This window comes from Hemicordylus capensis, chromosome 6, assembly GCF_027244095.1.
Source record: "Hemicordylus capensis ecotype Gifberg chromosome 6, rHemCap1.1.pri, whole genome shotgun sequence".
In the NCBI taxonomy this organism is placed as follows: domain Eukaryota; kingdom Metazoa; phylum Chordata; class Lepidosauria; order Squamata; family Cordylidae; genus Hemicordylus; species Hemicordylus capensis.
This window is the reverse complement of record NC_069662.1, coordinates 9,780,925-9,808,752: the sequence shown is the minus strand read 5'-3', so window position 1 is coordinate 9,808,752 and position 27,828 is coordinate 9,780,925. Positions and strand designations below refer to the sequence as shown.

General features: G+C 43.0%; 2 protein-coding genes across 2 annotated transcripts; both read left to right on the top strand.

Moving 5' to 3' along the window:
* LOC128329726 (vomeronasal type-2 receptor 26-like) lies at nt 1-7,280 on the top strand. The gene is made up of 4 exons (XM_053261338.1): nt 1-330; nt 4,625-4,852; nt 5,342-5,480; nt 6,382-7,280. The coding sequence occupies exons 1-4, from the start codon at nt 1-3 to the stop codon at nt 7,278-7,280; spliced, it is 1,596 nt and encodes a 531-aa protein (XP_053117313.1).
* Nucleotides 7,281-18,592: 11,312 nt separating this feature from the next.
* Nucleotides 18,593-26,934, top strand: LOC128329725 (vomeronasal type-2 receptor 26-like). Its single transcript, XM_053261337.1, has 4 exons — nt 18,593-18,961; nt 23,972-24,181; nt 25,123-25,249; nt 26,033-26,934. The coding sequence occupies exons 1-4, from the start codon at nt 18,593-18,595 to the stop codon at nt 26,932-26,934; spliced, it is 1,608 nt and encodes a 535-aa protein (XP_053117312.1).
* Nucleotides 26,935-27,828: the final 894 nt, after the last annotated feature.

Genomic DNA, 27,828 nt, shown 5'->3' with positions numbered 1-27,828 from the left:
ATGTTCTCCCCTAACACAGTCAGTTACTTCATATTTAGCGTGATTACAAAGTTCTACCAACACATCCTGGCCTTGGCCTTTGCAGTTGAAGAGATCAATGAGAATCCAGAGATCTTGCCCAACATCACTCTTGGGTTCCACATCTACGACAGCTACTCCAATGAAAGGATGACCTACCGCACCACTCTGGACCTGCTTTTCAAATCACAGAGATTTGTCCCCAATTACAGATGTGGCATCCAGAAAAATCTAATTGGAGTCATTGGGGGACTTGATTCTGTTACTTCCTCGCTCATGTCTGACATCTTGGGTCTTTACAAGTTTCCACAGGTAAGCGTTCTGCATGGCGAACATTGAGATTTTGGCTAATCTCCCCCAAAATTCACTTTTACTTCTCAAGGTTTGAATGATTCATAAGTACAGAGAGGTATGGCTGGGAAAAAGAAATAGATGTGAAATATTTGGAGCAGCAGAGTAGTTGAGGAGGTAAATGTATATATCATGATGCATAAAACACGAAGGTGAGTTGCTCTAGAAATAAGTTTTTCTTGGGAAGAATGGTTAAAATATCCAACTAGGAATGCTGATTTCAGACACTTACTGAGCCCTTTCTCACAACCAGTAAGAAAAGGGCTACCAGGTCCACTGGGGAGGAAGCCCAAATACGCTTACTTCCCTGCACATGAGCAGCCAGTTGTCCTTCCTTGGGCAGGCAGATCACCCGCCCAGACAAGCACGGGCTCCTGCCAGTAGCTCCAAGGGTCAGGATGCCAGAATGTGCTCCCCACCCCCAGAGCTCCAATAATGCACTGCATGAATGTGCAGTACATTATGGAGATCTCCCCTCCCCTCCCCTCCCTGAGTCTGCCAGCCATGGTTGTAAGCAGCCATGGCTGACACCCAATCAAATAAATGGGATTGGGAGAGCACTCACTCTCCTAGCCCCGTTTAGAAGGGTGGCTCCCTTCTAGGCAGATTTGCCGCCATGGTGCTGGCAGGATTAGGCATGATCCTGGCAGTTCACATGTGCATGCAAAACTGGGCTGAGCTCCCTTAGCCCGGTTTTGCATGCACGTGTGAATAGCCGCACTGGGTTTCAAACAGAGATTTTTCAACAGAGCAGTATTTGCATACAAAGAAGTGTGCGTGCCAGGATCCAGTCCATGATGCTTCTCATGGCTACTGGGAATTAAGGGCTCAAACAGAACATACTAAATGAGGTATGATCAAAGCAAGTGGTTCCCTCCCATTCTTCATCACCATACTTCTTATCAGCTCTCTCTACTCCAAGCTGTCAAGATTGCTTCCTTGACACATTGTCACCATTCAGTTACAACTTACTAACTTGTGTATCAGTAAAGGGGTCAACACATTTTCTTATTGGCCTCTTAGTACATTCTGAATAGCGTACATGGGCATGGGGCAACTGGAAATTCACATGCAGGAAACTTTTTCAGCCTGATTCCAAGACGGTAATATCTCAAACGGAGAATCCGTTTCTGCACTTGCTCCACGCATTATCACTTACTGTCCAAACAGCTTGGTCCTAGCCTGAAGTTTCTTACTCTCCATGGCAAATAAACCTTTCAAAAAGAGAAAGATGCCCACTAAGAGCCTAACTCGTTATTCAGGCTGAATAAACGTTTTTTAATTGTAAACCGCCCTGAGCCAGCTTGGAAGGGCAGTATAAAAATTAAATAAATAAATAAATAAATAAATAAATAATAAAATCATACAATTTCAGCTGCCTTTCCCTTTTTATTCTATGGTGCATCTTTTTCTCTCTCTAAACTGGGATGACTTGTATACCAGGTTCCCCTCTGTCCTCACTTTGACCTCTGCCCTTAGATGTGTTCATTCCCTCTCTTGATATGCTGCTGGCTATCGCAGCATCTGTATTATTCAGCTACTGCTAGTTTCAATCTTTCTCCCACCATCTACCACTCACTAATGCTAACTAATAAAACAGCTTTTCTTAAGTGCAGCTCTATGCTGATAAAAGCTTTCTGTCATACAATTTCTGTCATACAAATATTTCCAAATTCATAAGACCAACTGCTGTTAAACAGACCAAGAAAGGGCCTCACACCAGAGCCCGCATGGACTGGAGTGTTATCCTAGCACTGGAGATAGACCCGAATTAAAGTTCCCGTTCTGTCATGAAACTCACTGGGTGACTCTGGGAAAGTCTCTTATCTCTCAATCTAAACTTCCATAAAGGGTTGCACTGAGGATAAACATAAACATGTATGTATAAACATGTATAAACACCTTTGGGTGGATTTGGGACAAATCGGGGGTGATTCAGAAATTTGACCCCTAATTGAATTGCCCACAAAATAGAGGGCCCGATTCATGGTTAAGGAGAATCACCCCTGATTCAATGTGAATCCATTTGAGTGATTTGAACACCATTTCAAATGGCCTCTTTTGCTCGGAAAATGGACCTCAAAATAGTGTTTTTTTCTGGAGTAGAACTGGTCTACTATTGGGATAGGCGGGTAGACCAGATCTCCACTCCAGACTTAGTGCGTCAGCCTGCCTAGGAGGACAGGTCTACCTGGGTAGACCAGTCCTCCAAGGCGGGCAGACACGTGAAGTCCATTGTGGTGGGCTGATCTACCCCAGTTGGTAGACCAACTCTCCCCAGAAAAACAGGAGAGCTGGTCTACCAATTGGGGTCAGCAGGTAGACCAGCTCTCTGCTCCAGACTTTGTTTTTCTGCCTGCTCAGAGGATTGGTCTAACTGAGTGTGTCTACCTGCAGATCCCAATTGATAGCTCAGCTCTCCCCAGAAAAAAGCACCATTCTGAGGCCCATTTTTCCTGAAAAAATAGGAAGCAAAATGGCTATTGAATCACTTGAATTGATTTGAGTGATTCAAAGTTGATTCATCAAGGCAGCCACAAAGAAGCAGAATCAGTGTGGTTCAGAGTCTGAAGTCGCAAGCAATAGCTGAAAATTACTCCACAAAGAGTGGAGACTGTCTGAAGGGTGCTAATCACAGAACCACCAGTCTGAATATAACCCCAGGCTGGTAAAAGTGACTAAGACCTGAAGTTGCAGAAGCAACAAGCCAGGTAACTGCAGAGAACTCTGTTAGGGACCAGTTTAAGTTAGGTTTGTGAATGAGTTTTTCTGTTGCAGTAGACTCAGCCAAAAGCCTAAAAGTCTACTTGGTGGCAGCAGTTAAACTTGAAATTTTTGAGGAAATCTGTGTCTCATGTTAGCAGCAGGGCAGATCCTCCACACGTGGTGTTAGCAGTGGGATAGGCAGCTATTCCTCAATACATGGTGGTAAAGTGGTGGGATAGACAGCTATTCCTCTTCAGCAGGATTAGGAGTTCTCTGATAATTCTAGTCTTTCTCTAAAATGTAACTCTTTTTTTTTTTAAGTTTTCATATGGCTCATTTGAAACAGCACTTATTGTTCAAACCCATTTTGCTTCCTTTTACCGAATGGTCCCTGATGAAGCCCTTCAGTACCATGGAATTGTCCAACTACTTCTTCATTTTGGATGGAAATGGGTGGGGCTCATCACTATGGATAATGATGGTGGAGATCACTTCTTGCAGGTCTTAGAACCAATGCTTTCTCGACATGGAATCTGTTCAGCATTCACAGAAAGGTCTTTGAACAAACTTACCGAATTGAGTGTGGATGAAGTTATCCATAAAATTTCTCATAATGTTCCAGTTTTCCTGGAAAGCAACGCTATTTCAGTTATTATATATGGAGAACCGACATCCATTATATGGCTGGCAAGTCTTATATGGGTAACAAAAACTGTGATTCCTTTAATACTTCATGGATATAGGTACCGCTCAGGGAAAGTGTGGATTACAACAGCTCAGATAGATTTCATAGACAATGTCTTGAACAAAATCTTCAACATGAAACCATTCCGTGATGCTGTGTTCCATGGTGCTCTGTCCTTCTCAATACACACAAAAGAGTATCTAGACTTCCAAGAATTCCTCCAGAGTATAAACCCTTTTGAAGCCATTGGAAATGGTTTTATCAAGGGTTTCTGGAATCAAGCATTCAGCTGTATGGTCCCAAAATTTGAAGTGCCAATAAATATCAATGGAATATGTACTGGAGAGGAGCAGCTGGAGAGCCTTTCTGCACCTGTTTTTGAAATGAGCATGATGGGCCACAGCTACAGTATCTATAACGCAGTCTATGCTTTGGCACATGCCTTACATCTCATGTTCTCATCTAGATCCAGACACAGACAAATGCAGGATGGGGGAAGACTGGGTCCTCTCTATGTGGAACCCTGGCAGGTAATGGCTACTCACTTCAAAAGTTGTATTTTATTCTCATAATTTGTGCTACCATATCCTGGTGTGACTTCCAATGGGTTGTTATGTTGTTAACAAACAAACATCAAAAGAACAAGGCCACCCAACTCTTGGCTTTCTCAACTTCTCATATTCTTTCACTTCTTTGTCTGATACTAATGAAACAAAATCATTATGTGTATAATATTATTGCTCCTACTCTGACTTCTTTTTTTTTGAAGTTGTCTCAAGTTATGGAAGTTGTTTGAGATATTTGAAAAGTATTAGTGGGGAGATGAACACATTTTATAGACCTTTTGATTCCCTTTCCACCTAGCTCCATTCATTGCTTCAGACGATCTCATTCAACAATAGTGCCGGAGACAAAATTACATTTAACGAACATGGAGAATTAGCAGCTGGATTCGATGTTACAAACTTGGTCACTTTCAAAAATGATTCCTATGTCAGAGTCAAAGTTGGGAGTTTGGATCCTCAAGCTTTTCCAGGCAAAGAGTTGGCCATTAATGAGAACCACATCCAGTGGCACAGTGATTTGACTCAGGTGGGCAATCTTCATCCAATAACAAAAGTTATCATAATCCAATGAAATGGGGGGTGTAAGTTTTATGGAGAAAATTAGAAGCTCCTCTTTCACACAACACATATTTATCCTTTAAACAAAGTTAATTTTGACAGCAAGTACAAGCATAAAAGTCATTTTTTAATAAACCAAAGGATGTGGTGAAGACTAGAGTTCATGTTTTAGTCAAAATGTATTGATAGTGAACTACATAGAGGACATGTCTGACTCTGATGATCTTGACCATCAAGCATTGCTTCCGAACTTCTCTCAGTCAGCTTTTCAGCTAATGTTCTAGATGGGCCACTAACGCCCCCAATGGTAGAAATGTCATCCCAGTGAATGCCCGTCTGTGAGTTCAGAGATCTTATTCTGTGTGGTCACTCCTTTTGTTAACCAGCAGATAATTTGTATAGCAAACTTCCTACAAAATATTCAAAATGGTAACGTTTCATACTTTTTTAAGGATAGGTGCCTCCCCTATCTCAGTGTAATGAAAAATGTCATACAGGATACAGCAAGAAAAGGAAGGAGGGGGAGAAATTCTGCTGCTATGATTGTGCTCTATGTTCAGAAGGGATGATCTCAGATGAGATGGGTAAGATGTATTGTTAAGAACAAATGTTTGATCAAATATTCAGACAGTTCAATAGGACTAAGAGCAAAAGACATAAGCTGGTGGTAGATATTTAGTTTGTCATTGTTTGTCTCAGTAACAGTGACAGAGAGTTTTATAAATGTGGTTATTATTCCTGTCTGCAGTTACTTTCACTTATTCATATAGAAATTTGGAGAACTGATAGCAACTTTCATTATCAAGTTATAGCAATGTACAAGGAATAAATAAAAGAAGGTGGTAAAATGATTCTCCAGCCAAAAGCAAAATTATTCTGACAAATTAGTTGGTTAAATAAAGTCCCTTTATGTTGGGTGCCCACACACGAGCCAATGAGAACTCCTGTGATTTGGCTGGAGCAGAGAACAGCAAGCTACTGGCATGTATCTGCCATTTTCCCACCTCATTTCTGGTACCCATGGGCTACAATTTAAATTGTGTAAAAGAGCATAGTAGGAAGACTTAAAAGTAGGGATGTTCAAAACTGGTTCAAATATGAACCAGTTTGTGATCCAATGAACTGGTTGGGCCTGGTTCAGCTGATCCATGAATCATGAATGTTTGGCTGTGATCCATGAACCGGTTCGGCTGATCCATGAACTGGTTCGGTTCAGACCGGTTCTACCTGCATTTCTGCTGCTCCATGCAGCTTCCAGCATGGGTTGGCCAAACCAGTTCCTCGGACTACAAATCAGTTCATTTTTTAACCACTGCATGAACTGCAGTTCATGCACATCTCTAGTTAAAAGCCTCTTTCTTAAGTTTGAGAGTCACTCATTATGTGCAGTTTTATCCTAAACTTCGGGAACATGTAAATATTCAGATTCTTAGGATGGCAGTTATTTTATTGAGGAAGAACTATGGTGGATTTAAAGAAGATGTGTTCCTCTTTCAGATATGGGTTACTGTATTCCTTGCTCTGAAGATCATTATCCAAACATGGACAAAGATCAGTGCATCCCCAAGATTCTGAGCTTCCTCTCTTTTGAAGAACCTTTGGGCATCACTTTAGCATTTCTGGCTCTTTTATTTTCTCTGGTCACGGCCCTGGTGCTTGGAACCTTTTTTAAACATCGGGACACTCCCATCGTCAAAGCCAACAATCGGAACCTTACCTATCTTCTCCTCGTCTCCCTCCATCTTTGCTTCCTCTGTTCCTTGCTGTTCATTGGACAACCAAATAAGGAAACCTGCCTCCTCCGACAAATAACTTTTGCTATCATCTTCACCATTGCTGTTTCTTCTGTTTTGGCCAAAACCATTACAGTGGTCATTATTTTCATGGCCTCTAAGCCAGGAAGCATCTTTCAGAAATGGGTAGGGGGGAAAACGGCACATTCCATTGTCATTTCCAGTTCCTTTGTTCAAATAGGTATTTGTGCTGTGTGGTTGAGTATTTCTCCCCCATTCCCAGATTTTGACATGAAATCCTTATTTGGAGAAATCATAGTGGAATGTAATGAAGGGTCAGCCCACATTTTTTATTTTGTCCTGGGCTACCTGGGCCTTCTAGCCATAGTCAGCTTCATTGTAGCCTTCCTAGCCAGGAAGCTGCCAGACAGTTTTAATGAAGCCAAGTTTATCACCTTTAGCATGTTGGTCTTTTGCAGTGTTTGGTTGTCTTTCATTCCAAGCTATCTGAGTACAAGAGGAAAATACATGGTGGCTGTGGAGATCTTTTCCATCTTGGCCTCTGGTGCTGGGCTACTGGGCTGTATCTTTTCTCCCAAATTCTACATTATTGCACTGAGGCCTGATTTGAATACAAAGGAGCAATTAATACGAAAAAAATAATTATATATATATCCATGCAATATCTATAGAATGGATAAAGAGACTTGTTTAAAGTTGGAACTTTGGCTATTGTGTATGGCCCATTGGGGTGGTATGTCTGAACTGCCCTTGCCAGTGGGGGAGTATGGACATGAGTGTGTACATCCCTCTTCCTGTCCCCCGTACCCTTCCAGTTTTTATACTTGCATGGGAGGCGGTTCATCATAGCCACTCCTTCATACAACTGGAAAAAATTATTTTCCCAGTCCATCAGCTGATACTACAATAATACTATGTCCAAACTCAAAAGAGCACACTGGGTAGGATATGTATGTTTACATCTACAAAGCCATGTGGGTGGGTCCAGTTTGAACATTTCATCCCACCAGCCTTCTAAAAGTCCCTTCACATATCCCAGCCAAAATGACACTAATAAATCATGAAATCATTCTTGTGTAATAGGATGGGCTTTTATTATTTGCATTTTCCTCTTGATTTCCTAATACAGGTTAGTTATGAAATTTTCTTTGAATCAACCTCTCTCTCTCTCTCTCTCTCTCTCTCACACACACACACACACACACACACACACACACACACACATTTCTATACCACTGTTTTATAACAGTTATAAAAATTGAAAACAATTTAAAACTGCAGAACAAAAAATTTACAGTGGATCAAAGGCTTGAAGAAATAAATGCATCTTGAGCAATCTTTAAAAACCTGCTAGAGATGGGGAAGCTTGTACAACAACAGGGTGTTCATTCCAAAGCCTTGGGGTGGCTATAGAAAAGGCCCAACCTTGAGTTGCAACCAAATGGGGGCACAGCAGCTGGACCTCTCCCAAATATCTTAATAAGTGGTGGGTGTCCTGAAGGAGAAGGCACTCTCTTATATACCCTGGACCGAAGCCATTTAGGGCTTTATAGGTAATCACCAGCACTTTCTATTTTTCCTGGAAATGTATGGGCAGCCAGTGTAATGAAACTCTAAAAGAGACATTATCATTCTGATAAGACAAAAGTATTCGTATATGGTGACACACACTGATTTAGCATGTCGAGTTTATAAATCTGTGCAGAAATAATAGCATGTTAGATTGAAATGGTAGTAGATCAAGGTTGTACAACTTCAGTCCTCCAGCTGTTTTTGGACTACAACTCCCATCATCCTCAACCACAGTGGCCAATAGTCAGGGATGATCAGAGTTGCAGTCCAACATCTGCAGGAGGGCCAAGGTTATGCACTCCTGGTTTAGACCAATGCTCACCATCACAGTGGCCTCTTCAGACCAATGCTGCTGTCACCATGAGCAGTGTGGTGGGGATGGGGGGTAGTGATGTGCAAAGGCAGGACTTCCAACCCATTTTGCAATGTTATGGGCCCTCTTAACTTCAGCATAGCTTAGGGCCTCAGCATGCCTTAATCCGGCCCTGTGTGCAGCTCATAGGATGAGAAGTTCTCATCCTCTATGCCGTGCAGCAGCAGCAAGTGAATGAGTGAGTAAATGAAGATGTGCTTCCTAAGCCCCAGACAGTGGCACAAGCCATCACCCCCTCCCCTCTCACTCAGACGGAGCTCCCGGCTGGAGGGGCCAATTGGCAGCAGGAAGCAGCCGCTTGGAAACATGAGCACTGACATGACGCCAGGGGACCATTTCTGAGTTGCATCCAGCTCGACTGCTCCTTATTGCCACTGTCCATCCCTTCACCACCCACCCACCCTTCCTTCCATCCATCCATTTGTTGGTCTTTGCTTGTTCCTCGTGGTTGCTGTCTGCCTCAGCCTGCCTGCCCGTGGTTGCTGCCTGCTTGTGCTGCTTCAGTGGGAGGGAGGCCCATGTGAGTGTGGAGACACACATTTATCAGCAGCTTGATAGCAGGGAGGGTGGTGGATGGTGGGGGTGGGGGTTATTTGATTGATTGATTGATTGCTTTTGCAACAACATTTTGCTAGAAGCATATCATGGGGTGCAAAAAAAAAGGATTAGTTTTACTACTTTTCTTTGAAAAAATGGGCAATTTCCTCCAAAGTAGAGTTGAATAATGATAGCCATTGTGGGGGCTTCAATTCCAGAGCTTTTTGTATTGCTCTGCCTATTTATATAATACCAGGGGGGAAATATTGTTAAACATCTTCAGATAAATATTAAAAGGTGGCATGCCATGACTGTTCCTACCAACATATTTATAGTGAAGAACTGAGCGCATTTATTTATTATTTTGTACACTGCATGGATCCTGCTTACTTACTCCCCCTTTGGATCTTCAAGGCATTGCTGAAGTGACGTGTATCAGTGAAATATTCATTTCCTCAAGGGACTCAAAACTTTAAAATGAACAGTTTTAATTGGAAGAGAGTCCTTAATTAAAACAACACTTTATTTAATTATTTATATATTCTTATAGACCAAGTACTATTTTCCAATGTGAAAAATTCTGGATCATTCATACTGAAAAATAGTTACACAAGTGCCACATTCACACATAACACAGTACTGCAGTTATTGGGCCAGCAGTTATGAATGTGGGGAATTGGAGAATGGTTTAGATTTGAATCTCCAATCAGAACTCTTGGGTTGTAGTGAGTTTTGAAACCACAGCCGAAGGTTCGAGGCAGCCTGTGGTACGTCCAAATGTGGAACCACAGGATGCTTCCCCTGGAACCAGAGGAAGCTCCTCCCTCAGCTCTAAGAACAGCCCTGCTGGATCAGGCCCAAGGAAGCCCATCATGTCCAGCATCCTGTTTCACACAGTGGCCCACCAGATGCTGCCGGAAGCCTACATGAAGGAGTTGAGGACATGCCCTCTATCCTGCTGTTACTGCTCTCCAACTGGTACTGAGAGACATCCTGCCATTGAGGCTGGAGGTGGCCTATAGCCCTCCGACTAGTAGCCATTGTTAGACCTCTCCTCCATGGAGTTATCCAAACCCCTCTTAAAGCCATCCAGGTTGTTGGCCGTCACCACATCTTGTGGCAGAGAATTCCACAAGTTGCTTATGCATTATGTGAAAAAAATACTTCTGTTTGCTGATCCTAAATTTCCTGGCAATCAATTTCATGGGATGACCCCTGGTTCTAGTATTATGTGAGAGGGAGAAGAATTTATCTCTATCCATTTTCTCCACTCCATGGATGATTTCATAGACCTCTACCTTGCAGTCGTCTTTTTTCTAAACTAAATAGCCCCAAGTGTTGTAGCCTTGCCTCATAAGAAAGGTGCTCTAGGCCCCTGATCATCTTGGTTGCTCTCTTCTGCATCTTTTCCTGTTCTGCAATAGTAGTACAGGGACATACCTGCTGTCAAACTCCATGTGCTTTTGTTTACAAACAAAAGCACGTGGTGAGGGAATGACATCATAGTGCCCATGTGGGCGCTGATGTCATAGGAGCTGTCAAAATGCGCTTATGTCACCGGAAATGGTGAAAAGGAGGGGCTTACATCACAGGAAATGGTCAGAGGAGACCCCTGTGTGCCCAGAAGGAGTCAGAAGTAGGGGTACGCCCACCCACCTAGAAGTTTGGCCCCCATTCTCTGTGCCTACCCCAGAATATTTCCAGGCATGTCCCGAATGGGGGAATGTGACCCCTCTACAAACACGCCTCGCCATCCTGGACCAATAGGAACAGGTTTCAGACCCCGGAAAGGTCCAAGCACGCAGTTGTGATAATGGGCAGGTGGCCATTTTTTGTAACTTTATTGGCTGAAACGGGGTCAAGTGACCCCTCTACTAACACGTCTAGGGGTTGTGTATTTAGAGGGAGACCATTTTACAGCTGTACAGAGACGATGGCTGATGCTAGGACTCTGCTGCGTCCCACGAGCCTATCATTGCCACAAGAACCCACAAAGATTAGGGCTATGCAACCGTGGAGTCTGTCCTTCCCTCCTACTGGCCTGAGAACCCACCAGATGGCTGACTTTATTGCTGGTGAGGTTCCAGAAACTAACTTTGCAACAGAGCCGATGGATGAGGATGATAAACTAGAATGTGATTGTGGCCACTGTAACACCAACCCTGCAACCCCCATGGAAAACTGAAGATGGAGAGCCTCCAGCTACTGCCTCCAAAGTGGAAAACATGTGTTCATCAGATTCTGAAACAGAAGTGCCTGTGAAACAAAAACGGCATAGGAAGAAAAAAACGGGTGAAGAGCAGACCGCAATATAAATGAGGCAACGAGCATTGTTGTGATAGTTCATGTGCAGAGTATACTTATTCAGATGAGTGTGGGTGCCAATCTTTCTTGTCATCAAGGCCAAGAGTATCCTATTGTGCCTATAAGTGCTATAGCTTGAGCAAAGATGGGTCATCTTGTGATTGCCTGACCCCAAGCCCATGCAACCCAAAATCCGCTTACTGCAGAGCGGTGTGCTTTACTTCATCAACTGAAAGTGGGGAGGAGGAAGTCATAGATAGCATTGTGCTTACAAAGCCTGAAAAGCCAGACCCAGTTGAGGAAACCGACAAGCTGGTAAGCTGGATGTGATTTATTCTGACTGCTTGGTCTGCCTGTGTTTTACCCAGCAGTATTAAAATATTGCACTCTTTTGTGCAGGTGCAGGCCTTTGAGAACATGCACCTCGGGGATGTCAACGTGTCCTTCATTTCCTGTGTGTGTACTGGTGGTAACCAATAAAAGAAATTTGTTTTAAATATGTGTGTTCATACCTGTGTTAAACAGAACCATGGTAAGGCACAAGGAAATCCTAAAATATATATATTGCACCCCTGGAAGAGTGGGGAGTTTTGGGGTGTAAATCTGCTATTTCAAGAGGCCAGGCAGTACAGTAAAGAGCTGAGTAAAAGGCATGTTGAGGCCTGGCTTTCAGAGCAGGATGCTTACACTCTACACAGACCTGCAAAGATTCATTTTAAAAGAAACAAGAATGTTGTTTCAGGGGTGGATGCACAATGGCAGGCAGATTTAGTGGGCATGCAACAGTATTGTAAATACAACAATGGCTACAAGTACATTTTGACAGTGGTGGATATTCTATCTAAATATGCCTGAGCGGTACCTCTTAAAGACAAAACAGGGAGAGGAGTGGCCGCTGCTTTTAAAGCTATTTTCAGAGAAGGCTGAGAGCCTGGCAAGCTCCAGACAGATAGAGGGAGGGAGTTTTTTAAATAAGCCTGTAGGGGCGCTGTTAAAGGAGCAAGGGATTCACCACTTTGTCACCAACAATGATGTCAAAGCAGCCCTTGTGGAGAGACTGAACCAGACATTAAAATCACGTATGTGGAGGTATTTTACTGCTCACAACACATTCTGGTATATTGATGTCTTGCCTCAGCTCCTAAAGAGCTATAACCACAGCTTTCACAGAACCATGCAGTGCAGGCCGGTAGATGTCACAACCAGCAATGACCTGTCTATTTGGAGAAGAGTCTATGGCCGCAGTAGCCATAAAAAAGTCAAGTCTCCTGTGTTAAGAAAAGCAGATTGCATTAGGATTTCTAAAATTAAAGGAGTTTTTGAGAAAGGTTATGAACAGAACTACACCACAGAATTGTTTATAGTTGTCTGAGTCATCAGAAGAGCTGAAAGGCCTGTCTATCTGCTAAAAGAGTACATGGGGGAGCCTGTTCTCGGGAGTGTCTATCTTGAAGAATTACAGAAAATTAAAGCGGGGGAGGACAAAGTGTACAGGATTGGAAAAATTCTAGCTACAAAAGGCCGGGGTAAAGTAAAACAACATTTAGTGAAGTGGGTAGGTTGGCCTGACAAGTTCAATAGTGGTGTATTCCAGAGCCTTTTCCGGAAAGCTGCCCCTCTTTTGAGACAGGGGTTGGAAATCATTAAGCCACACATTAAAACAGCAGCATGGGGCATTGCTAAAGACGTGATGGGGCACGCCTCCCAGGCTGTTCTGAACAAGATGGATCATGCCTCTGCCTCACAAGGGGTGTCAGGACTGATGTATATCAAAAGAAAATGAGAAGCATCACATGTGCAGCTATTAGGACCTCCCCAACCTCTTAAAAGAAAAGAGGTAAGCCAGAAAAAGCCTTAGAAGCATCAAAGGCATCCTAAGGAGAAGAGGAAACGTGCTCCTGGAGACATCTTTTAAATCATAATGGCTTTTATACACTGCATCTCTGAAAAATGCTTGAAATCTGAGCTGTACCTTTACCAAATTGCACCAACACAAACCAGTATTGAGAGAAGCGTATATGTTGAGGTGCTGCCGCGGACCGTGCTAACATACACTGCACCTCTGGACTTCTTTGTTGCAAGGGCTGGTGATTTTTACCTGGATCTGAATAACACACTTTTATACATGTGTTGTAAAATTGTGAAGGAGGATGGAACCAACTTGGCACAGGATTCTGCTGTGGGGCTAGTGAACTACCCAATTGAGGCCATGTTTAGTCAGGTGGATGTGACCCTGGGAGACCATATTGTCAGTCAGAGCAGCAACACCTACCCCTACAGGGCATTCATTGAAGCTATAATGAATTACAGTGTGACCACTCTATCTACACAATTTTCAGCAGGCTTATTTTATAAGGACATGGCAGGATTCCACGAATCGATGACACTAGATGGCAACAATAAGGGGTTCATTGAGAGAGCCGCCTTTACATGTGAAAGCTGGAAGGCGGACCTATTGGGACATCTACGCACAGATCTTGTTTTTTTTAAAACCCTGCTTTTAAATGGTGTAGATGTGAAAATTAAACAGATCAACGCGTAACAAGGACACATTCTGTCTGATGGCAGGTGGAGCTAACTCCCCCACCCCCATAGGCTGCAAATCTTATTGGCATCCCTCTTTATCAATAAATGTTCCCTGAACCCAGCTGTTCGGTTAGTGCATGCTGAGGCTTTGTTTATTTATTCATTATTTATTTATCATATTTTTACAGCACCCAAAACTTACGTCTCTGGGCGGTTTACAACAAGATTAAAAAGTAAATCATTAATTAAAAACAAAACAAAAATTTAAAAGCAAGAAATGTAAAACACAATTTTAAAATTATAAAACCATATTCTAAAAACAACATTCAAAACAATCAGAACAATATCAGTTAAAAGCCTGGGTGAAGAAATGCATCTTTAAGGACTTTTTAAAGGATGTCAGAGATGGGGAGGCTCTTATTTCACTAGGGAGTGCATTCCAAAGCCTCGGGGCAGCAACGGAGAAGGCCCGTCCCTGAGTAGCCACCAGACGAGCCGGTGGCAAATGCAGACGGACCTCTCCTGATTATCTCAATGGGTGGCGGGGTTCATTATGAAGAAGCCGTTCTCTTAAAAACCTGTTCACAGCCAATGCAAAATACCCTGTGGATATTACCCTCGTGTGAGTATGAAAGTGTTTAGTATCCCAACTGGAAGTTGTGTCAGCAATCAGGAAAATTTGTATTTAGGACAGTTGCCAAAAACTGTCGTAATCAGTTTTGTGGATAATGATGCATTTAGTGGCTCATATAGGATCCTATTGGGTTTGTAGAAAAGGTTAAAAATTTGCTTAAAATCACCCAATTGCCCATTTCTTTTGAGAGTAGAGCTGGTAGGTCGCACCCATCATGACCTACCACCACCAAACACTTTGGTGACCCTAGAAACTACCCAAGGGGAACCATGGTGTGTTTCACATTTCCCATGGCTGGAACAAGCTGAACTTAGACAGTAAACACAAGTTTAGCATTGTAATCTTGAAACTCCCTCCTTTGGGCTCACCCCTACCTCCTACCTCCCCCCAGCTAAGGGGGCACAGTTGCCAATCAATACGAAGTATTGATTGGTATAATGACAATAGGTCAACCAAGAAACAAGGAGCTCACAAGCCAATCAGAAGCCAATGTCAGAAAACCAATCAGCAAGGGAAAAACAGACCTCCAAAATTTATTTATTTATTTATTTATTATTTACATTTATATCCTGCTCTTCCTCCAAAGAGCTCAGATGGCGCTCGAAACATCGTAACATTTCAACTCAAAATGGGGTTGCTTTATTCCAAGCTCAAAACAGGCCCTTTATTTAAAGTAAGTTCTGTTTCAAGCTCGAAACACTCAAAACAGCCCGTGTCAAGTTGAAAAGTTTCAATGTTGGAACATTTTGAACATTCCTAGAGGGCAGCAGCGAGAGCGGACAAACATGTTTGCATCAGAAAATCTATGACAAGTGATGCCTCATGTGGTCTCAGAACAGGATTTTCTGCCCTGCAATTATCACAAGCACCATAATTAATTTGCCTGGCCAAATCATCAGTGGCATTCAAGATGGCATTTTATTAATAAGTGTTCAAGAAGGCACTTGGTAAAAAGGCAATGTCCGAAATGGCTATAAATACTTTTGCCTGCCATTCATAACCAAGATCAGAGATGAGAATAAGGCAGGCCTCATTTAGTTTGAACTGCTTCCCACTTTCCTTATACATCATATGGGACATATTTCTAATCAGGGTCTCCCTCACTGGCATTCAAGGCTTCTTTTCCTATGAGTGTTGGAATTAACAATGCGGTGGATAGGTGTCCCTTTTACGACTGTATTGGCAGAGCCAACTGAAATTGAAGCCACCTTGTTTCATTCAGGCTAATGCTAGTTCTGGTGGTGATGACATTTGCCGAAGGATGCTGCTACTTGGGATGCTGCTGCTACTCTCCCATGTGGTGAGCAAAGTACATACTATTCAGTGCAAAAGGAAGCAGCCCATCCACATTCCACATGAGTGGTATCAACCAGGGGAAATCCTCATTGGCGAGATGGTATCTCATATCTATTACATTTTCACAAGAGTTTTCTTTGACAGTTGCGTTTCTCGGGAACTGAACACTTCTCCAGTGTAAGTCAACAGTCTTTTTACTTGATGGGAGCTTTGATTTTTATTTAGTGGTTACTTCTGTTTGTACGGCTGCAAATTACTTTGACCCTTTGGAAGAATGTGGAACAGTGCTTTTCAAAAGTGAATGAGTGGCCAGAAGGACGGACAGATGGACGGTCACTAGAATTGTAGCATAATCCTGTGGCACAGCATGCATTCACTGAGCACAACAATGGAGTGGCAAACAAGAAGCAATATTTCCTGATCTTGGCTCATTTCCTAAAATCACCAGAAGAATGTCTAAACATTTGGTGGAAATGCTGAAGATGGACAAACCTACACTCAAGAAAACATTTTCCCCATTCTCTATAACCGGCACCACATTTTCTAATACATTTTACATATGGTTGTGATTGTACTGTCTCTTCCTTCAGACAGGAATCTGTAGAAAATGTTTAGTTGCAGTTATGGCTGCTCAAGGAGGTGCCACCAGTTACTGAATGCAGGGTTCACATACTTTTTCACACAAGGATGTTTGAGAGGAGAGCTGGTCTTGTGGTAGCAAGCATGACTTGTCCCCATAGCTAAGCAGGGTCTGCCCTGGTTGCATCTGAATTGGAGACGATGCGTGAGCACTGCAAGATATTCCCCTCAGGGGACGAAGCCGCTCTGGGAAGAGCAGAAGGTTTCAAGTTGCTCTCTGGCTTCTCCAAGATAGGGCTGAGAGAGATTCCTGCCTACAACCTTGGAGAAGCTACTGCCAGTCTGTGAAGACAATACTGAGCTAGATAGACCAATGGTCTGACTCAGTATATGGCAGCTTCCTATGTTCCTATGTTGTTGACCCTTCTGCTGGGTGAATATTCAGAATATACTAGCTGACCTGGCCCAGAGTGTCTGCGCCCCTAGTTCTCCCTGTTCCCCCATCCCTTCAGCCATTCTCCCTGACTCCCTTCAGCCCCAGTTCATTCTCCCCCCTCCCTCCAGCCCCGGATGCCACTTCCTCTTGGCAGCCGGCCAGCCAGCCTTGCAACCACTTTCTCTTTGTGGGCAGCACTTTCTGTTGCTGCCTGGCGGCCAGCATGACCACTGCTTCCTCTCGTGGGTGGTGCTTTGTCTCACCGCCCAGTGGCCAGCGGCTCTGCTTCCTTTCACTGGCCACTCGCCTTCCTCTCCCCTTCCCCTCACTCACACGATCTCACAAGAGCTGCCACGCATGAGATTAGCCACAGGCATGTCTTAGCGAATTAAATATATAAAGATCCCTTTTGCCTGAGTTACTCATTGAATGGGGTTGCTTCTCTGTCATCAGAATGTAGTTTAGGATTGAATCGTGTTTTGAATAACAATTGTGCTAACATACAGATCATCCTAGGGGGTTCACAAACTTTTTCTCAGCACTGTATGCTCTTGTGCAAGAGTGCCTATGCTACAGAATAATTGGGAATGGTGCGCCCTCAAGCACTGTGCAATGTGCACATGCTGATGTCAGAAGCACACACTCAGTGGTATTCAGGATGTTAGCCATTGTTTTTTATTCATATAGCAGAACATTTTCTGGTGTAGCTCCAACATAAGCTGTCATCCTATGCCCCTTCTCACATCTACCTTTTTATATGTAAATTATTCCACATTCCTATTACACCTCTATTTCAATGCTATCATCCTTTTTCACCTCTCTCTTTTTTCATCATATCCCTCCCTCTTTGTAAAGTAGCGCTGATCACAAAAGTGGTGGCCAATTTTTTTTATATTGCTATGAGATTAAGGTCTCAATTTTAGGCGTTGTTTTATTGTTTTTAAAGTCATTTATCCTGGATGCCTGAATACTGTTTTATTGTGTGTAACTATCTGCCACTATTTGTGTATATTAGTTATATTTGTTGTTCTGTGTTTTATCTTTTTGGCTGGCCAATGGCTGTAATAAAAAATTGATTGATTGTAAAGTATCGCATTGGGCACTACAAAGAGAAATGAAGTAGGAGTAAGATTAAGGATATCTGTATGGGAATGAAGACTGCAGATCAATATTAAAGCAAATGTTTTGAATAAAAATTGTGCTAACATACAGACCATTGTTGCCAGCTGTTCTTATTCTGCCCAGCTCCCAGGAGCCACTCTGTTTGCAGTTGCATCTCCAGGCTTGGAGATTGCACTTTTGATATACTCAGGAGCTTCACAGCCATGTGAACTCTCAGTTTATGGTACACATGGGGACAGGTCACTAAGTTGGTGATGGACTAGTCACCCCTAGATCTGGCTACATACAAAGCAAATTGGAACAAGGATCAGATGCACCCTGCTCCCTATGTGTGAGTCCCAGCTAAGTAGACTCCAGAGTTATAGTGAGTTAACTGGCATCCAAGGCCACTCTGAACAAAGAGTGAACTATCCCTTATCCTCTCACAAGAAATAATGACACGCGAACAAGCTGAATCCATTAACACCAAGTTAGGCACAACATATATCCCTTTTCAATGGCATTTACACATGACTATACCTTTTGTGAGTGTAGCCTCATCTGAGAGTGAAGCAACTGAATGTTGTTCAGCCAAAATGAACCAATATTGTTGTAACCTGATTTTATGCATTGCAGAATCCCCTGATGAAATAGCCAGTCATTTTATTTACAGCGTGATTACCAGGTTCTACCAGCACATCCTGGCCTTGGTGTTTGCCATCCATGAAATCAATAAGGACCTTGGGATCTTGCCCAACATCACTCTTGGGTTCCACATCTATGACACCTACTCCAATCAAAGGATGGCCTATCGCACCACTCTGGACCTGCTCTTCAAATCACAGAGATTTGTCCCCAACTACAAATGTGGCATCCAGAGAAATCTAATTGGAGTCATTGGGGGAATTGATTCCGATACTTCCTCACACATGGCAGACATATTAGGTCTTTACAAGATTCCACAGGTAAGATCTAAGCGTGTGGAGGACCCTGCTCTCCCACCAGACTAACAAGTGTGGGGAACAGCCCTCTGGTTCTCCTAACTCCTTCACCGCTGCCACCAAGAGGGCTTTTGGTAAGGCTGAGCCCACTGCAAAAGCCTTTCCAGGAATTCAAAAAAAAACCCAGACCAAACCTTAGTAGAGTGAAAAGGCCTACAGGCATGGGGTAAATACAAACAGCAAGCCCTCCATAACTTAAAATCACTTTTTCCTCCAAAGTCCAACTGACAGATTTTCTGAAACCAAAAGTGAAACAGAAAAACACAACTGAACCTTTGACCCTGCATCTTCTTCATGCATAGGGATTTGAAAGCACAGAATTCCTATGTACAACAGTAGTCTTGTGGTAGCAAGCATGTCTTGTCCCCCTAGCTAAGCAGGACCCACCCTGGTTGCATTTGAATGGGAGACCACATGTGAGCACTGTAAAATATTCCCCTCAGGGGATGGAGCTGTTCTGGTAAGAGTAGGAGGTTCCAAGTTCCCTCCCTGGCAGCCAAGGGAAAGGGCTGAGAGAGATTCTCCAAGAAAGGGCTGAGAGAGATTCCTGCCTGCAACCTTGGAGAAGCTGCTGCCAGTCTGTGTAGACAATACTGAGCTAGATGGACCAGGGGTCTGACTCAGTATATGGCAGTTTCCTATGTTCCTATGAAAGGCAACCCCATCGAAAGAGTAACTCTGGCAAAAGGATATATTATGAACATTCACTCAACAGAAAGAGTCAACAAGAAACAGCCTTCTGTGAAAAAGAATGTGCGCCCTGCAATCATTCAATAACTGCTGGCAGCAGAAACTGCAGCTAAACCTTTCTTGTAATTGGTGATCAGTCTCTCACATCGGCTTGGAGGAATCTTGGCCCATTCTTCCATACAAAAGTGTTTCAGCAAGTGTTTCTTTGCGAGTGTCAACAAGTGTGTGGATCAAGGTGATCCAGTTGACATAGTATACCTGGACTTCCAAAAAGCTTTGAACAGAGTTCCTCTTCAAAGACTCCTGAGGAAACTTAGCAGTCATGGGGTAAGGGGACAAGTACGTGTGTGGACTGCTAACTGGTTGAAGGACAGGAAACAGAGGGTAGAGATAAATGCAGAGATTTCACAATGGAGGGAAGTAAGAAGTTGGGTCCCCCAGGGATCTGTACTGGGACCGGTGCTTTTTAATTTACTCATAAATGATCTAGAAGTAGGGGTAAGCAGCGAGATGGCAAAATTTGCAGATGATACCAAACTCTTTCGGGTAGTGAAATCCAAAATGGATTGTGAGAAGCTCTGGTCACCACATCTAAAAAAGAGCATTGTAGAACTGGAAAAGGTGCAGAAGAGGGCAACCAAGATGATCAGGGGCCTAGAGCACCTTTCTTATGAGGCAAGACTACAACACCTGGGGCTATTTGGTTTAGAAAAAAGAAAACTGTGGGGAGACATGATAGAAGTCTCTAAGATCATGCATGGTGTGGAGACAGTGGATCAAGAGAAATTCTTCTCCCTCTCACATCACACTAGAACCAGGGGTCATCCCATGAAATTAATTGCCAGGAAATTTAGGACCAACAAATGGAAGTACTTTTTCACAAAATGCATAATCAACTTGTGGAATTCTCTGCAACAAGTAGTGGTGATAGCCAACAACCTGGATGGCTTTAAGAGGGGTTTGGATAACTTCATGGAGGAGAGGTCTATCAACGGCTACTAGTCAGAGGGCAATAGGTCACCTCCAGCCTCAAAGGCAGGATGACTCTGAAGCAGGGGAGTAACAGGGGAGTAACAGCAGGAGAGAAGGCATGCCCTCAACTCCTGCCTGTGGCTTCCAGCAGCATCTGGTGGGCCACTGTCTGAAACAGGATGCTGGACTCGATGGGCTTCCTTGGGCCTGATCCAGCAGGGTTGTTCTTATGTTCTTATATTCTTAATTAAGTAAAGTAATTATGTAAATTAGGTAATATATTCTCTTTCTCTCTCTCTTTCTAGTTTTCATATGGTTCATTTCAACCAAGTGCAGTGAATAAACAAACCAGTTTGCTTTCTTTTTATCGTATGGTCCCCAATGAAGCCTTTCAATATTGGGGAATTGTCCACTTACTTCTACACTTCAACTGGAAATGGGTGGGGCTAATAACCACGGATGATGATGGTGGGGAACATTTCTTGAAGGTCTTGGAGCCAATGCTTTCTCAGAATGGAATCTGTTCAGCATTCACAGATATTGTTCCAAAAAACCTATGGATTGATCGCATGCAAGAAATGAAACCCGAATTATGGGTTTCCAGCCTTCTCATGGTGAGGAAAGTCAATGCAGTGGTTATATATGGAGAAATTGCATCCATTTTATCACTGACAGCCCATCTTGCCATAAACAACTTTGTTCAAGAATTATTCCCTCAATTTAAGGAGTTTTCTACAGGAAAGGTGTGGATTACAACAGCCCAAATTGATTTCATATTAAATCACAATGCAAAAAGGCTTATGGGTGTGCAAATATTCCATGGTGCTATTTCCTTCACAATTCACTCAAATGAACTTCCAGACTTCCAAGAGTTTCTCCAGACTGTAAATCCGTCTTGGGCAAAAAGAGATGGTTTTATCCACAATTTCTGGCAGCAAGCATTTGGCTGCTCCCTTTCAAACTCCACTGCATCAAGATACTTCAAGGAAACTTGTACTGGGGAGGAGGATTTGGAGTTTCTGCCAGCACCTTTCTATGAAAAGAGTATATCTGGCCACAGCTACAGTATCTATAATGCTGTCTATGCTGTGGCACACGCCTTGCATGCCATGAGTTCATCTAGGTCCAACCACAGAGCAATGGACAATGGAGGCAGACAGGCATTTCTGAGTGTGCATCCCTGGCAGGTAATCGTCAGTCTCAAAGTTTTAGTGTCATAACCAGCATCGTCCTGGTGCAACAAAGTTGCTTTGTTTTTTAAATATCAAATCTATGAAGAGAGATTATATTGGTGTGCTAGTGTCACTATAGTTAAGATCAGGAGTTCTTTCACCATTCTTCCACTATAATCCCAGAACATTGCTCCCTTTCCATTTATGGGCTTTTCTTTTCGTCCGTCATCCCCTTTCTATCTTTTCTCTCACTTGCCACCAATGGGGAAGGAAATCTTGGAACACGTTACGGAGATGTCCGTTGATTTTACCACAGATTATTTCAGAGTATGTATACATAGGAATCAGGACCAGAAGAGATCCTAGACAAGAAATGTGGGTTCTCTCTTCCCTTCCTCTGAGCCACCCAGCAAAGCACAGAAAATTTTCCTGGGTAAAAGAAACCTACACATTCAAGGGCAGTCTGCACCAGAAAAGTAGTTTGTGTTGGAGCTGAGGGGAGTGGTTTCTGGGATTTCCTTGCACTTCTTTGGTGCTTCCTTGAAGCATCTGCCTGGGCAATTTAGGAAAGAGGATACCGGGCTACTGTACACATGCTTTTCCAAGCAGTGTTTTGATAACTGACCCTGCAATTCTATATGCACACATACAATACTTAAAAGTATTGTATTAAACTCGGGGGGTGGGGGGAATGGGAATTGCTTCCAAATAAAGATGAAACAGATACACAATCCTTTAAATTTGCACCTTCTAGAATTGCCTCAGGCAGAAATTAATCTGGGGCATCTCTAGGAATTGGTTAAGGAAGCTGCACCTGTTGAATGTCTGCCTGGGTGCATCCCCACAACCCACAACCCGGCCTAATGTCCATCTGAATGGCCACAGCAAAATGTGGCTGCATTGAACCTCATTGTAAGTCCAACATAATATAGGAGACTGTACAATGTCTTTATGGCTTATATCGAGGTGTTGAACTCACACATGGCCTCTTGCCTCATACTGAGTCACACCGTACTCATATTGAAGCTGCCTCGTACTGAGTCAGACCATTGATCCATCTAGCTCAATATTGTCTCCACAGACTGGCAGTGGCTTCTCCAAGGTTACAGGCAGGAGTATCTGCCAATCCTATCTTGGAGATGCCAGGGAGGGAACTGGGAATCTTCTGCATGCAAGTGCTCTTCCCAGAATGGCCTCATCCCCTGCAGGGAATATCTTACAGTGCTCACACAAGTAGTCTCCCATTCAAATGCAAACCAGGGCATATCCTGCTTTGCAAAGTGGACAATGAGAGTGGGGAATGTTTGAGGAGATGGGGGAGGCATGACGAGAGAGAGAGAGAGAGAGAGAGAGAGAGAGAGAGAGAGAGAGAGAGAGAAGGAAGGAAGGAAGGAGAAAGGGAGAGAGGGAGGGATGATAGAGGTGGCTTGGCGAGAGAGGGAGAGAGTGTGCAAAGAAAGAAAGGGAAGGTTAAGGCTTGATGGTAATGGGGGGGACAAGGGATGGGACAGAACTGATATGAGAGAGAGAGAGAGAGAGAGAGATATTTATGGAAAGTAAGAAATAGGGGAGAAGGGGATGTAAGAGGGGGAGAGAAATACTGCAACGGGTGGGTAGAAGAAGGAAGCTGGCTGGCACTTTGGATGTCCTTGCTTCAATAGAGGGGGGAAGGAAGGAGTGATCAATGTGTGTGGAGTGGGGGAGAGGTGCTCCTAGGTAATTTTGGAGCCTGGACCTAAAGGCCTTTGGAGGTCGTTTCCCCCCACACTGCAAATTAAGCATCATTTTTAACATGTAGGTTCTTGAGGGCACAAACCACACTACCCAGGACAGACTAAAGATTATTGGGGGGGGCCAGGGGGTGTGGAGGCCCTGGACATTGGCCCCGAAGTCCAGGGGTAAGGGAACCTGGGGGGAGGGAACAGGAAGGAAGCTGCCAATGCTTTGGCACTTGTCAGGTGAGGGGAAAGGAAGGAGATTTACGGCATGGCATGGAAAAAGAAGGAAGGTCGGAGAGTCAGAGCAAGGAGCTGCATGGGCCGGATCCAGATTCATTTTGTGGCCCACTGATAATACGCCAATATTCTATCTTTCCATTAATTCTCTTTCCCTTTCAATCAAGCTCCACTCATTCATTCAGAGGCTCTCCTTCAATAACGGTGCCGGAGATGAAGTTGCATTTAATGAATTCGGAGAAATAGCAGCTGGATTTGACATTACAAACTTGGTCACATTCCCAAATGACTCCTATGTCAGGGTCCAAGTGGGAAGACTGGACCCTAAAGCTCCTATAGGACAAAAGTTCACCATTGATCAGGAAAGAATTGCATGGAACATAAACATGACTCAGGTGAGAAAGTAGGTGTTCTGAATAGGAACATATTTTATCCATCAAATAAACCAGCTCACTTTATTTGCAGGCTAAAAAACAGGCTGCTTCTTACTAAAATTCTAAGCATTAGAAATTTTTTACCCTGGGTCCAGTTTTGCCTCAGTCAATTATAACAGGAAACTGTGTGTTGTTGTATGGTTTGTATTCTTTTAACTGATTTTAATGTTTAAATGTGGTTTTTATGGAGTTTTATTGTATCTTGATTGTTGTAAACTGCCTTGGAATACATTTTATGAAATTCAGTATAGAAATCAAACTATAAATTAAAAAGAAAAACAGAAGATTCCAGATTTAACTACATATTGATCAAATTGCTGCAAACTGGACTGGAAAATAGATTTAGCATGAGCAAATAGAAAGCTACTTCACACAATATGTTATTAACTTTGGAATTCATTGATCAACTATGTTATGTTGCAACCATTCTAGATGACTCTTTTTATAGTATCAATTTAATAAGCGGGTGTTCACATAGTCTGCTGGGCAGTCTAACCTGAACTTTTAAAAACAATCAGGTGACTATTTAAGTTCATGGGATCTCTCCATCAAGACTGAATCCCATACCATTTTCTACAATAAACAAATGTAACCAAAATATGTTACTTAACTATTTATGAGCAATTTCTGGTTAGACAAAATTAATAGAATCCTAGATCTGAAGGGGGAATTGGAGGTTTAACTCTTGCTTGAAGCAGGAAATCCAGAGCTAGAGCAGTGGATGACTATCCAGTCTAGAGCTGAAAATTGTCAGCAAGGGAGAACCCTCCACTATATGTGGTCATTGGTTCCTTTGATGTGCTTCTCTTGCTATTGAGAATGTGGCCACATACATTCTATTAGTGCTTTCCTAAGCCTCCAAACCCTTTCTTAATGCTGAATTCTTCCCACCCTTCTGACAGGTGCCACCCATCTCTCTGTGCAATGAACAGTGTCTGGCCGGATACCACAAGCAAAAGAAGGAGGGGAAGAAATTTTGCTGCTATGATTGTGTTCTGTGTCCAGAAGGGGAGTTTTCAAACCAGAAGGGTAGAAAATATAATTGTTACCATATATCAGCAAAATTTGAATAGTTTCTTCTGAAAACTTTCTTCTGAAAGCTCTGTAAACTGTGTAATGTTGGCATTGGGTGCTTTCATTGGTTAAATATCACTTTTTTTAAAAAAAAAGTTAAATATCTTGAGAAAAGGCAGGTAATCCTTTCTGGTGTAGATTTTTTAAATGCCCAAATGAAATTACTCTAGTGATAGCAATAGCACTTACATTTATATACCGCTCTATAGCCGAAGCTCTCTAAGCAGTTTACAATGATTTAGCATATTGCCCCCAACATTCTGGGTACTCATTTTACCGACCTCGGAAGGATGGAAGGCTGAGTCAACCTTGAGCCCCCTGGTCAGGATCGAACTTGTAACCTTCTGGTTACAGGGTGGCAGTTTTACCACTGCGCCACCAGGGGCTCATGATGACAGTACTTGCGATAAAGGGGACTTAAAAACATCTTCTATTGATGATATTTGGGGACTATGAAACAGAGGTTTAAAAGGCTGATCTGTTTTGCTGGTCTGTTATTAAGCATATATTCTAGTTATATTCAGCAGATTGGTTAAAACATGAAGTCAAAATGCTTTCATGGAGAAGATTCTGGGTTTGATCTCTGATATTTCTTTAGGAACATCTTGAGAAAAAGCTGTAGAAACCTTCTCCCAATCAGAACGTAGAGAACTTGTTTTGTAGACTGCTAGTAATGTGTTTCTTCATCTCAGAACATTCTTTGCCTTTTTCCAAAAAGGTATCTGTTCCTTTTTTCAGACATGGATACTTGTGTCAATTGTCCAGAAGATCAACACCCAAGCCAAGACCAAGATCAATGCATCCCCAAGATTCCAAACTTTCTCTCTTTCCAAGAACCTTTAGCCATCGTTTCAGCTTTCTCTGCACTGCTCTTTTCCATAATCACAGCTCTGGTGCTTGGAGTCTTCATTAAGAACCGGGACACTCCCATCGTCAAAGCCAACAACAGCAGCCTCACCTACACCCTCCTCATCTCCCTTCTGTTTTGTTTTATCTGCTGCTTCCTGTTCATTGGACTGCCTAAGAAGTCAACCTGCCTTCTACGACAAATGGCTTTTGGCATCATCTTCTCAGTGGCCCTTTCTAGCATCTTGGCCAAAACCATCTCTGTGGTCCTGGCATTCTTGGCTACCAAACCAGGATCCAGAATGAGGAAATGGGTGGGGAAAAGACTGGCATATTCCATTGTCTTCTCCTCTTCCATGGTTCAAGCAGGGATCTGTGCGGTGTGGATGGCAAGCTCTCCCCCATTCCCAGATTTGGACACTCACTCCCTGAAAGAAGAAATCATCGTGGAATGTAATGAAGGGTCTGCCAGTATGTTGTACTGTGTCCTGGGCTACCTGGGACTTTTGGCCACTCTCAGTTTCACTGTGGCTTTCCTAGCCAGGAAATTACCCGATTCTTTTAACGAAGCAAAACTGATCACCTTCAGCATGTTGGTCTTTTGCAGTGTTTGGGTGTCCTTTGTTCCCACCTACCTGAGCACCAAAGGGAAATACATGGTAGCTGTGGAGATCTTCTCCATCTTAGCCTCCAGTGCTGGGTTATTGGGCTGCATCTTTTTCCCCAAATGCTACATTATTGTGTTAAGGCCTGAGCTGAACAAAAGGGAGCAGCTAATAAGGCGGGTGACATAATTAATGCCCCCCTAAAAGTAACTTTTAAAAAATAAAATGAATACGATAGATACATAGATAGATAGATAGATAGATTGATTGATTGATTGATTGATTTAATGTTATGCTTGATATTCTCCAAGGTAAAAAATAATTGGAATCAGAGTGACTTTTCTAAAAGTCATGTTGTGCTATTTATCAACCCAATCTTTCTCAAACGTACTGAGGGGAGGGGTCAAATAATTATTAATTTATTATTATTATTATTATTATTATTATTATTATTATTAATTCAATTCTATTATACAAGAATTCTTTTAGTTCTGGATTGGGGCTGGGGTCACACTTCTCCAGAAGGGACACGTATGCATTCTGGGAGTGCATCTCGATCCCAAACTCTCCCTGATTACTCAGGTTGAGGCAGAGGCCAAAGCTGCTCCCTATGAGCTTCAGCTGATACACCAGCTGTGTCCGTTTCTTGAGATAAATGACCTTTGAACAATGGTACATCTGCTGGTCACCTCCAGATACGACTACTGCAATGTGCTTTATGTGGGGCTGCCTTTGTACATAGTCCAGAAACTGCAGTTGGTACAGAATGAAGCAGCCAGGTTGGTCTCTGAGTCATCTCGAAGAGACCATATTATTCCTATATTCAAAGAACTACACTGGATATCAATAATTTTCTGGGAAACATACAAAGTGTTTGTTATAACCTATAAAGCTCTGAACAGCTTAGGCCCAGGGTGTTTAACGGAATGTCTTCTTCACGATGAGCCCCACCGCCCATTGAGATCACCAGGAGAGGCTTGTCTGTAGTTGCCACCAGCTCACTGGATGGCTTCAGAGGGATGGACCTTCTGGACTGCTGCCCCAGGACCCTGGAATGCCCTCCCTGCTGAAATAAGAGCCTCC